General features: G+C 46.9%; 5 protein-coding genes across 5 annotated transcripts; 3 read left to right on the forward strand and 2 right to left on the reverse strand.

Annotated features, from left to right (window-relative positions):
• Window positions 1-886: 886 nt before the first annotated feature.
• On the forward strand, window positions 887-3,023 carry EV420DRAFT_1758772 (FAD binding domain-containing protein; the record flags this gene model as incomplete). The annotated part of the gene is made up of 10 exons (XM_060480560.1): window positions 887-994; window positions 1,054-1,173; window positions 1,224-1,379; window positions 1,433-1,459; window positions 1,499-1,753; window positions 1,804-1,838; window positions 1,894-2,073; window positions 2,123-2,178; window positions 2,232-2,293; window positions 2,346-3,023. Exons 1-10 carry the CDS (start codon window positions 974-976, stop codon window positions 3,021-3,023), a joined length of 1,590 nt encoding a protein of 529 aa, XP_060337449.1. The 5' UTR covers window positions 887-973.
• Window positions 3,024-3,457: 434 nt separating this feature from the next.
• On the forward strand, window positions 3,458-4,567 carry EV420DRAFT_1505792 (uncharacterized protein). Its single transcript, XM_060471297.1, has 5 exons — window positions 3,458-3,515; window positions 3,570-3,697; window positions 3,787-4,131; window positions 4,185-4,428; window positions 4,478-4,567. The coding sequence occupies exons 1-3, from the start codon at window positions 3,467-3,469 to the stop codon at window positions 4,078-4,080; spliced, it is 471 nt and encodes a 156-aa protein (XP_060337450.1). The 5' UTR covers window positions 3,458-3,466; the 3' UTR covers window positions 4,081-4,131; window positions 4,185-4,428; window positions 4,478-4,567.
• Window positions 4,326-5,077, reverse strand: EV420DRAFT_1635898 (uncharacterized protein; the record flags this gene model as incomplete). The annotated part of the gene is made up of 4 exons (XM_060476506.1): window positions 4,326-4,428; window positions 4,478-4,788; window positions 4,838-4,959; window positions 5,011-5,077. The coding sequence occupies 4 exons, from the start codon at window positions 5,075-5,077 to the stop codon at window positions 4,326-4,328; spliced, it is 603 nt and encodes a 200-aa protein (XP_060337451.1).
• Window positions 5,078-6,381: 1,304 nt separating this feature from the next.
• Window positions 6,382-7,024, forward strand: EV420DRAFT_1758775 (uncharacterized protein; the record flags this gene model as incomplete). Its single annotated transcript, XM_060480561.1, has 3 exons — window positions 6,382-6,471; window positions 6,520-6,719; window positions 6,770-7,024. The coding sequence occupies 3 exons, from the start codon at window positions 6,382-6,384 to the stop codon at window positions 6,777-6,779; spliced, it is 300 nt and encodes a 99-aa protein (XP_060337452.1). The 3' UTR covers window positions 6,780-7,024.
• A 214-nt stretch (window positions 7,025-7,238) lies between these two features.
• On the reverse strand, window positions 7,239-9,365 carry EV420DRAFT_1698870 (cytochrome P450; the record flags this gene model as incomplete). Its single annotated transcript, XM_060479462.1, has 11 exons — window positions 7,239-7,380; window positions 7,429-7,540; window positions 7,601-7,784; window positions 7,902-8,012; window positions 8,069-8,103; window positions 8,160-8,268; window positions 8,357-8,566; window positions 8,618-8,734; window positions 8,794-8,957; window positions 9,114-9,241; window positions 9,295-9,365. 11 exons carry the CDS (start codon window positions 9,363-9,365, stop codon window positions 7,239-7,241), a joined length of 1,383 nt encoding a protein of 460 aa, XP_060337453.1.
• Window positions 9,366-11,183: the final 1,818 nt, after the last annotated feature.

Raw genomic sequence — 11,183 nt, forward strand, 5'->3', positions numbered from 1 at the left:
TAGAATTACGACACCGGATTCAGTCGTCATGAACAGCAAAAGGTGGTTGCATCTGTTCTATTCGCGACAAGGAACGACGACTTATTTACCTGCTCAGGCTTATATGCCTTGAAAATCCTCTGGTTCGGAAATGAACCAATACGTAAGTGGATCCCCACGAAAATATTAACGGTGACTGACCATGTGAGGCTGGTGTTTCAACAGATATATGCACCGGCTGTTAAAGTGTAGACCGACGATAAAATATCTGCCTTTATGAGGCCTGCGCGTGTGGCGAAAGGCTAGCCTAGAAGTCATTACATCAATGTGAATCCAGATTTCACAGTAACGGATCAGTGGCGATATGAGGCCTTTTAGCTGCTACGATCAGTGCCATTGCCTAGCATAAACCTGATGGGCCGTGCTGTCAGTACGCATTAGTGATGATGTTTGTAACTTGTAAGCCAAAACTTGTTTGCTGATAAATTGAAGGTGTAAGAATCGCTGACAGTTGTCGGTGAGTTGTCACTACCTGATGCGAAGGTTAGTATAGATTTTTCTCCCAAGTTCAACCGCACCACACCTCCACCTGTGAGAATTGCTTTTTTCAAACATCCTCCGCTGGATAATCGACTCGACATTGCAAACTTAGATTATAAATCGACAATGACAGTATATAGCTATGATGCTACCTATGAGCTGGTATTTTTCTCTTCACGTTGAGCCTGTTGCGGGATGTCGGCTTTGAGCACCGATCTATCGCATTCTACCCTGACTTGCCGCCGTACGCGTCATTTGAAAAACACCGAAGATAACCATGAGATAATCCTTATCTGATAAGATGATCATGATGACATGGGCAACTTGTAAATTCATGTGGATCTAGCGTCCAAGGTCCGTCAGTGACCACCAACATGAAGTGCTATAAAAGTGAAATCCGCTCTGCTCCTGGTTCCAACACACACTCCCATACTTTTCTACTACTGTCATAACAATGAACGCGTCTGTTCTCATTGTACGTGGCATTCTTTCCGTACTTTCAAGTTGGATTCACCATCACTATCACTTACATAGGTCGGTGCTGGACCTTCAGGTCTTTCCTTGGCTCTCGCTTTGCGCCAGAACGGAATCTCTGTTCGAGTCATAGACAAAGTGTCTACATATCAGGTCGACCAGAGAGGCGCTGGTATTCAGGTTCTACTTTTGTCGTGCATCGAAAATACCTCATCTAATTCGCAACGTAGCCCAGGATCCTTGAATTACTCAAGTTCCTTGGTGTCCTGCCCGATATTCTGAAGAAAGGCGGATTCGCTCCGCTCATGATCCATTATCTTCCCGGGGGTGGAACGAAAACCGCCGAGGTGATAGCCCGCATGGAGAACACCCCTGACCGACCTTACGTGCGCGATTTTATCGTTTCTCAATCTTGATATTAACACTCTGGGGAATTTAGATTAATCCTATCATGATAGGCCAAGACGTACAAGAAGAGATTTTCCGTGAACACTTGACTAGATAGGATGTCGAGGTCGAGTTGGGCACTGAGCTCGTGTCTTTCGAACAATTCCCTAGTCGAGTGGTTTCTCGTGTTGTCAAGACTCGTGATGGACAACGGTTCGACGAAACCATTGAGAGTCAATGGATCATCGGCACGGAGGGTGCACATAGCGTCGTCCGTAAAACGCTTGGTTTGACATTCCTTGGCAAGACGAGGCAGGGAGATCATTTAGTCGTGGGTGATATCCATATCAAGAAGCCGTTGTTGGATAGAGATGTAAGTTGCAAGTTGGACTCATTCTTTCCGCGACTGACCTCTTGTTTGAGCTATGGCATCTATGGGGTGAAGCGGCAACAAAGAGGTGCGTACCTGTACGCTGATTATCTCGTGTGGATGAATTCCGAATCACTTTTTAGCGTGACTCTCCGAGGCTTTGAGACCAAAGACACTGACAAATACAATATCTTCTGTATGGGACGCGATTTAGATGCCAATCAAATGGCGTCTAGTCGAGAGGAATTTGTCAAAGCCTTTTATGAAATAACAGGACGCACCGATATTGAGTTTGGTGATGTCATCTGGCTTTCGAACTTCCAGTAAGTACGGAGTTTTGGACTGCGAATATTACTAACATGCTATCCTCAGACCCAATGTTCGTATGGTGAATAGCTATGGTTTCGGACAGGCTTTTGTTGCAGGCGGTATGATTCGTTTTTTCAATGGCTTCTGTACTTGGATGCTAATCTACGACAAGATTCCGCCCACGTTCACAGCCCTACTGGTGGTCAGGGACTCAACTCGGGTATCCAAGACGCCGTCAGTACAACAGATAGTTTTTATATATGAAAAATTTCTGATACGCCTATAGGTCAACTTAGCTTGGAAGCTCGCTCTTATTCAAAAGGGCTTAGCTCCCCAGAGTCTCCTCGATAGTTATTCCCAAGAGCGCATTCCCGTCATCGCGGCAATGCTTGACAAGACTTCTGAGCTCCTTACCAAGACTTTCACCCCTGGAAGCGTCGGACAGACACTCACGGGCTGGAACAGACCCTACGAGTTCCGTCAGCTGGGCGTCAACTACCGCGCCAGTCCCATTATCGTCGATGAAACCCCGGTAAAGGGGGAAGAGACCATCGATCCGTATCGTTCAGGTAACGACGGCACTGTCCGAAGCGGTGACAGAGCCCCCGATGCCCCCGGCCTCATTTTCGTCGATGACCCCATGCGCAAGACGAGTCTCTTCGATATCTTTGGCTCGTCATACCATACAGTGCTCGTCTTCTCAGACGACGACACTGGAGTTTTGGATGCTCTGAAGAGTTACCCTGCCGGTATCGTCAAGACCGTGGTCATTCTTTCTCAGAAGCCAACGGGTGTTATTTCTGCTGACTACTTACTGGTGGATGGTGATGGATATGCGTACAAGCATTATAATATGGCGGAGAAACACACCAAGGTTGTTGTTGTGCGGCCCGATGGGATGATTGGTGGGCTCGTAGGTGGGAAGGATGGGTTGAAGCAGTACTTCAGCGGTATCCTTCTATAATCGAATTAGCGTAACATTGCGGACTAGATTATATGCATCAACCCACCTCTCATAGATAAGTACTCCAATGTGAATGATCTTCGTCCCATACTATGAGTAAAATCACAGAACTGAGCATGGAAAGAGCGAGAGAGAATGTTATAGCAAAAATGCGCAAAAAACAGACGCGTACTTACTACTTAGGTGAATCAGGATGGAACTGAAAGGCACAATGGTGACGATTTACGCAGCAAGTTCGCTCAGAGCCTGGCCATTGGTAAACTTCGGGAGACGCGTCAAGTTTGTTCGAGTTATGGAGTTCGAATTACGGTCCGCGATGATAATCATAATGATGTCACTCCGAGACCTACACGCGACGCGTCAATCACGTGTAGCGTGATCCTTCCTAATTTAATACTAATGTAAACTCTTGTTCCTCTCTTCCTTCCCACTATGCCTATCCAATGCGCCATATGTCTCTGCGGCTATACCGAACCCGCCTCGATACCTGCGGTCAGTATCAGCAGTCTGCAGATACAATATATTGCTGAAATTTTCTGTCTTCAGGTCATATCTACTGCCTGAAATGCGTATCCGACTATATCTTGTCGAGTAGCCTCGATGGATTCACTGCTTCGTGTCCTACTTGCCGGACCAAGTTCTGTATTGGTGAAAATCTTTCTCTTTCTGAGTCTGTTCTCCCGTCGCTCATCCTATCATAGTCCTGCCAGAGGTGGGCTATTCTCGATTGGCATCGTTCTCTTCCCTTATTTCTCCGCCATAGCTCAAATCCCTCCCCAAACAATTCCACCGCTACATTACTCCAAGCATCCGGCGCGTCTTCGTCGAACCAGAGGCATTCAAACAAAGACTTGATGCATTGGAGGCTCGCAACGCCACCCTCGAGCGAGACAACCGTGTCCTCATGGCAGCGGTCGCGAAGAAGAATCACCTGCAAAAAATGAAGCGGTTGGAGGCAGAGAGGAAGAGTACGTGCGTGCATGACGATGCCAGGTACGTATGCATCATCATTGGCTTATCGAATCTCTTTACATTGTTCGTATTAGATCCGAGGTAGCTCTTCCAAAGCGCGAGCATCTCGAAGACGACGCTTCATCGCAACCCTCCTCTTCACATCCAAGTTCAGCTCTCAGTGTTGTACAAGGATGGCACAAAACCTACGTTCTACGGCTTCGTCCAGAATTTCGAGTTCACCGTGCCTGGAATCCGTACGGCTGCTCTTCCCTGGCCTCTGAATCTGATTCACCGCAGGGAAGCTTCATGTAATTGCAGATGTTATATTATCATACAAGGCAAATAAACCTAGACCGATATCAAAGAATCCAATACGGAACGAGTGTATCTGCCGAAGGCATCGTACAGGGCGAGACCCGCAATAGACCCTGCCAATATCATCAATCCAAATCTACGACAGCATGAGCATTGATTTTGAGATCCAGGTCGATAAAACCCACATAAATGTGTTCGCCAACCACCTCATGCGCGACGCATTACGCTCCTCTCGAGGTACCCACGACAGGGACCCTGAACCCGTACGAGGTGTACGTGCAAGCCACGGCACAGACCGGCTGTTCCTCTCACTTTGCTGGTGCATATATCGAGGTGGCAGCAACAAGTGTTTCATTCGCAGCCGATGATTCTCCCATTCCAAACTAGTGATGCGCTCCTCCAGTCTCTTCACCTTTTCCTCAAAATTAACCCGCAATCCATTCACGTAGAGCCTCCGGAGGGGGTAGCCAGAGTAGTCGTTGAAATCGCGCGGGAGCTAGGCGTTTGGTGAGCGTTCGAGTGATTATGAGGGGAAAGGCACCAACGGGGTCGTCACCGACAGAAAACAACTTGCGACAGGTAGGACATGGGGCTATGGTTGACGTTGACCCTTCATTGCGCTGAATGCTGGTGGCTTGTGCGATGCACTTCAAGCAATAGACATGTCCTGCCACTGGTAATCAGTGTCAGAGTTACAATGAGAGCGAATGGAGCGTACCACAGGGTGTGCAAACGGGGTCAACAAAGTCGGAGAGGCAGATGCTGCATACACAGGAGGTGGACATGACGGTAAAGTAGCAGAGAGAAGCGTCCAGCGAGATTTTATAGCTGTGCATTGTTCAAGTGAATATTGTCATTGTTTTCGACGGCCAGAGCACCGCGTGAATTTGAGATATTTTCCGAGTGGCATCTGGAATAGAAATGTCGATAATTGCGGGCGCATATACTTAGTAGAGGAAGTCAGGAATCAGGATGAGAATGGACATGTTGGTACCGAAGCAAAGACGACTTTAGGGTTGGTTGAGCATAAGCCAGTTCGGAATCTTCGGACCCGAACCCCGATGTAGTCACTTTTCGTGATTTTCAACCTCAAGTTCATTTCTCTGTACATTTACTGACTTCTTCCCGTCTGCTACCAGGCTTTCGCGACTTAGGCTGGTCGTTCTAAATTCACTCATCTTGAGCAGTTCGTCTCCGAGCATACCAGTTCTACATTTCCAATTATTTCTCCAATCGTACGCGAATCTTCTTCATCTACGGTTTACAGCAGTACTAACATGGACTCAACAGTATGGATAGGTCCGGTATATGTCCTCTGACAGATACCTACCCTGGTTCTTGCTGATTTCCATGTACTACGAGCTGGTGTGACCGAATCTACCCATGGATATCTCAGACTGTCTTCTTGGTCTCTGAAGCCTTCCTAGCACAATTACTTTACATGGCACTTGTGGCCTTTTTCCGCCGCCCAAGTCGCGTCTCAGTTTCAAAAGATGATCCCTATTTGTGTCTTGCATTGCCTCCGCAGAGTCTTTTGCAAACATGGAATAGTACAGTATGTACAGATCCCAGTTCTGAACGTCAGTTGGCGAACATACAAGATTTCTTGTCAAATATCCATATACATTTACTACTGGCATTAACTGGTTGTAATCTTAGTCTCTGAAGCTTTCCGACACGACTCTCTAGCACCTAAATTTAGGCTTCTTTCTTTTTTTACCCTCTTTTTCCGCCGGAGTGAAATCGGCGGTGCAGTTCAATAGGTAGGTGGCCCCTGTTTGTGTCTTGCATTGCCTCCGTGGAGGCTTTCTCGCCCGTCGGGCATCATATGGACCCACAGCACAACTCTGTGTGGCCGACGGACCTGGAAGGGTGGCGTCAACGCAAATGACTCGTCAGACAATATTTCTAAAACTCGTGAGTGAAGAAATAAGAGAATTCGTAGTAATCTCCTTCTCGAAGTCGGTGAGACTCTTGTTTCACCATACAAGCTTCTGCTCCAAGACTCACTGTGATCAAAGGGTAGGGATACCCCTCTTGGCGTATATATACCTCCGCCATTCGTGCAATTCCCTCTCTCAACACAACCATGATTACCAACAACCAACTTATCCAAACTACCGGTTATCTCTTTGCCATCGCGATTGCAATGGCACTATCCGTCACGGTCTTCGTAAAGGTACGTGCGATTTTGCGTGTGTACCTTATCATCTAATATGTTTTATAGGACATCCTCGCTCTTCTTACATTCAGCGCATCATCTACCGTTGCGCACGAATATCCTCGCATTGCCGTTACGGTCAAGGTCGAAGTCGTTACCACCCACTACTCGACAATTGAACCCTTGTCTTCGGTGTCGTCTGACTCTACCTTGGTCCAGGTATCATCAGAATGTTACAGCGGTTCACGAGTAGGCAAGCATAATTGGTATGTCGCTTTATCATTGACTTTGCCTTAACACTCATCACTACGTTTAGCTTGTTCTAAATTATATGAACATGAAAACTTGTCGGTCGTTCAGACCACAAAGACAATTTTCGCCCCCTGCATGGACTGTCGTCCTATCAGTCAGCCTCCTCATCTATACGGCTCCATCCCTACCCTGTGTCCAGTCGAGGGACGAGGATTCAGTGGTGCAGAGGGAAAGACAAGTCCAGTAAATTACCTCACGCGACTCATGCAAGCCTAAGACAAAAGCGTCTTTCTTTCATCTCAGAGGAGGCATTAAATACCATATTTCATCACCATGGTGCGATCGCTGCAGTCTCCCTGACATCCCATATGCTACCTTCTTATGTACATCCTATCTACATTTTTAAATGGATAAGAGTATTACAGACACGAAGTCCGAACACCTTATTCTCGTCTGGTGAACACAAGCGGTATGTGAACAGGCCTTTAATTCACAACATCAACACACACACCCATAGCAAAGAAGAAGGATACTCACGTTAAAGTAATACCCATTCTCGTTTTCAAAACTCTTTCCTTTCTTTCCTCGAAAGTTTCTCCAGGCTTTTCCTTAATGGTGATTTTGTACCTCGAAATGAGTATTGTCAGTACAGCAACACCCTCAGTTTCAGAACATCTATGTATAATCATCAGCAATGCACTACTGGGTGACTTTAGGATGTACTTTCGACCGATGCACGTATGTGCACCTTGGCTGAATGGCATGAACGCCTCCCTGGACCAGTCACCCAGGAATCTCGACGGGTTGAACATCTCCGGGTCTTTCCAGTATCGCGCTGAGTTGATGGTGAGTTAAACAATTATATGTAGTCATATGCAGCCTGCTAGGTGCTCACGATTACGATGCAACCCCACCATGTCGAATCTCAGTATGGCACCCTGAGGTACGGGGATCATCTTGCATTCTCCTGCCTTGTTGGTGGTGACAAAGACGGTATCCTCGACGCTCGTCTTGGGAATCGTTACGGGTGGGAACAGACGAAGCGTTTCATAGAATGCACTAGAAAAGATTATAACAAACTGCGGGTATGATGAAGAGTCATTTCTCATGCTAGAGAAAGCGTGAAGAGAGGCATTTCTTCATAGGTCTGTGGACCGATTAATCAGCAGAAGGAACTTGCAACTGTAGGTACACACCGGGTTCCGTCCGTCTGGAATGATGGACTTGATATGGCAGTAAAGGATCTCTTGCTGATCAGGATAAAGCGCTAACAAGACAAGTGTAAATGCCAGTGTATGGCCCGTGGTCTGTGATAAAATAAGTACAATGCAGTCATTGTTCTCGGTCATGAATTTCAGCTCACCTCGTGTCCAGCGAGTAAGAAGATGTATATGTTCCCTTGGAGAAACAACTTCAATTGCGTTGAACCAAGATGCGATGAAATAGAAACTTACCCAGTAGTTCCCTATCCGTCAATTTAGCCTCTGCTCCTCCACCTGCATCATCATTGGCATCCAGAAGGCTACTGAACAAATCATGCCTTTCCTCCTTCTCCTCTGCTGTCTGCTGATTTCTGATCATTTCCAGCATATACAATTTTCCATAGCTTTGTTGAGGTCAAAGAATCCAAAAATGAGCGGCTTTGACTGACCTCTAGCTCATCAAATGCAACTCTCACCCTAGCCCATTGGCGCATCAACCCCATGGCCCATGAGGGAATACTGAGTTTCAAAACCATTCCAGTACTGGCAAGATGCAAAGTATCATGAAAGGACATCATGTGCGTCCCAGGGACGACGGTGTCCACTTGCCAATCCATTTCGTGCCCAAAGCCCGCTACGCTGATGACATTCAACGCTATCTATACCGCTTTGATGAGAGTCATCGAAGAATCAATGCGTGATGCACTTACTGGGAGCGTAACATCAACCACATGTTCTACTTCGACCACGTCCTTATTCTTCCAGACCGTGTTGATCAGGTCTCCCGTGATTTTCAAGGATTCTTCCCATACGAGTCGGTTATTTCTCTGCGACACGTAGACAATTATGTGAGACAAGTCAAGGATCCCTATATGAAGATATGCACATCAGAAAATGCCGGAGCGCTTATCTTTCGGTATTTCTTCCACGCATCCCCTTCGGATGCGACAATGTTAGGACCAAATATGGATAGTCTGTGGAACATGGACACAGGCTTAGGGAAAGATACGCGGGTTGCAGTTATATCCTTCAAGTCCGTCAGTGGAGAACCTTGAGCATACAACAAAGTCATACTTTGATGATTGTAGCGTCAGCGATAAGGAATTCAATCCTCGCTAGGAATGCTGTTACGCAGGCAACAATGTCTCATCCTGTCTGTTTGTACACTGGTAGAAATATTAGTAGATGCTTAAATAATGTTGGTACGGATTTTCTCGCCTTCGTATTTCTTGGTAAAGATATAGTTGGTATCACTCGTCAAACCAGGAATTGGTGGAAGAAGGTATGAGAGAGGCTGTCTATGCCAGAGGATCGTGCGGTATCCCGGGTGGTTTCTATATAGTGTTCATGATTTTGTAACAATTTTGAGAGATGCAGAGAAACTTACCCAACTGCTTTGACTTTCCGACAGAACTCGGTAGATTTCTGGATGACCCCGAGAGTGAGGGTCACAAACATGGTGATGAGAGTCGTGAGAATCCACCATAGCGGCACTTAAATATCTGAGTATTAGGTACGAAATTAAGCATTACAGCGCGGGAGAGGGTTGGTCCGGTGAGCAAGTATCATTTGAAGGAGCCACTATCCAGAAGAGAATTAGCTATGGTTTGGCCTAATACAATGGCTGCTTGGATCCCAGAAGAAATCTCTCTGTAATAACCCATACCATTATAAGGCCATACACTCCCATAACCCATAGGATTGTCTGTCCAGCAAAGTGCGAATTCCCCTCAAATCCCTGTGAAGGCCTAGAAGAGGTGCGAAATCGGCAAATGCCGGACCATCCACTGGTAGCGACCCTTTCATCTTGAATATTTCCATCATGCGTATCCGACTGTACTTTGACAAATAGCCTTGATATATTCATCACTTTGTGGCCTACTTGCCGGACAAAGTTCCGTATTGGTGAGCTTTTCCTCTTTCCTCGTCTGCCGCTTATCCAGTGCCTAGTCCTACCAGAGGTGAGCGCCAGCTCTTTCAGTGCTTTAGTATCTTCTTCCCATCCTAGCCTCACTCTCTTCTCAAAAAAAATCACTGCTATGTCGCTTTAAGCATCCGACGAGTCTTTATCGAGCTAGAAACATTTAAATAAAGACTTGACGTGCGCAACGCCACTGTCGAGCGAGACAACCGTGTTCTCATGACGGCAGTCGAGAAGGCGAAGAATGATCTGCAGAAGATGAGGCAATCAGAGACGAAGAGGAAGAAGGCGTGTTGGGTAATGATGTCAGGTGCGTATGTATTAAATTTACTATCGAATCTCTCTACATTGTTTGGATTAGGTTTCCCTCAAACGGTCCGCACAGCCAGACGACGATACACGATACTTCTTCACTGCCTACCGCACCTTTGCCAAATGCTACTGCAGACCACTGGCAGAAATCTGGCTTGCAACCTTCACTATGCCAACGTCGCGACTTGAATCCGTTTACCCGCTTTCACTCCGACACTCCGATTCAAGGCAAACTATGGACGTTGCTCCGCATATATTCACCTAGACCTCGACTCTGACTTGCTGCCGTTTCAGAAAACTTCATACGCCATCATAATAATGATTTTGTAACGACGAACGATGCGAAGAAAGCCCTACTCTTAGTATATCTCGGGATCAAATACTGGGTGCCTAAGGAAGACACCGTACAAGGTAAGAACTGCAATAAACCCTACCGTCATCGTCAATCTGAACCTACAACAGCATGAGCATTTCAAGCTCCAGGCCGGAAAAAAAAACTCACACATATGCGTTCGCTAACCACCTCATGCGCGACGGATTATGTTCCTCTCGTGGGGCCCATGACGGGGACCCTGAACCCGTACGGAGCGTGCGTGCAAGCCATGGCACAGGTCGGCTGTTCCGCTCACTTTGCTGGTGTATATCGAGGTGGCAGTAACAAATTCCTAATTCGCAGTCGTTGATTCTCTCGCTCCAAGGTCACGATGTGTTCTTCCAGTCTCTTCAATTGGTCCTCAAAGTTGACCCGTAGTCCATTCATGTAGAGTCTCCGGAGGGGGGTAGCCAAAATATTCGTGAAAATCGCGTAAGTTAAATGTTTGGTCAGCTTTTAGTTGATTGATGGGGAGGAGGGGCACGAACGGGGTCGTCGCGTATAGAGAATGGCTTGCGACAGGCAGGGCGTGGGGCTAGTGCAGTTGATCTCTCATCACGCAGAATGCTCGTGGCTGTGTGATGTAACTCAGGCAATAGACATGTCCTACCACCAGTAATCAGCGTCAGAGTCGTAATGAGAGAGAGAGGAGCTTACCACAGAGCATGCA

The sequence above is a fragment of the Desarmillaria tabescens genome (assembly GCF_030435595.1).
Source record: "Desarmillaria tabescens strain CCBAS 213 chromosome Unknown EV420scaffold_3, whole genome shotgun sequence".
Classification (NCBI taxonomy): Eukaryota; Fungi; Basidiomycota; class Agaricomycetes; order Agaricales; family Physalacriaceae; genus Desarmillaria; species Desarmillaria tabescens.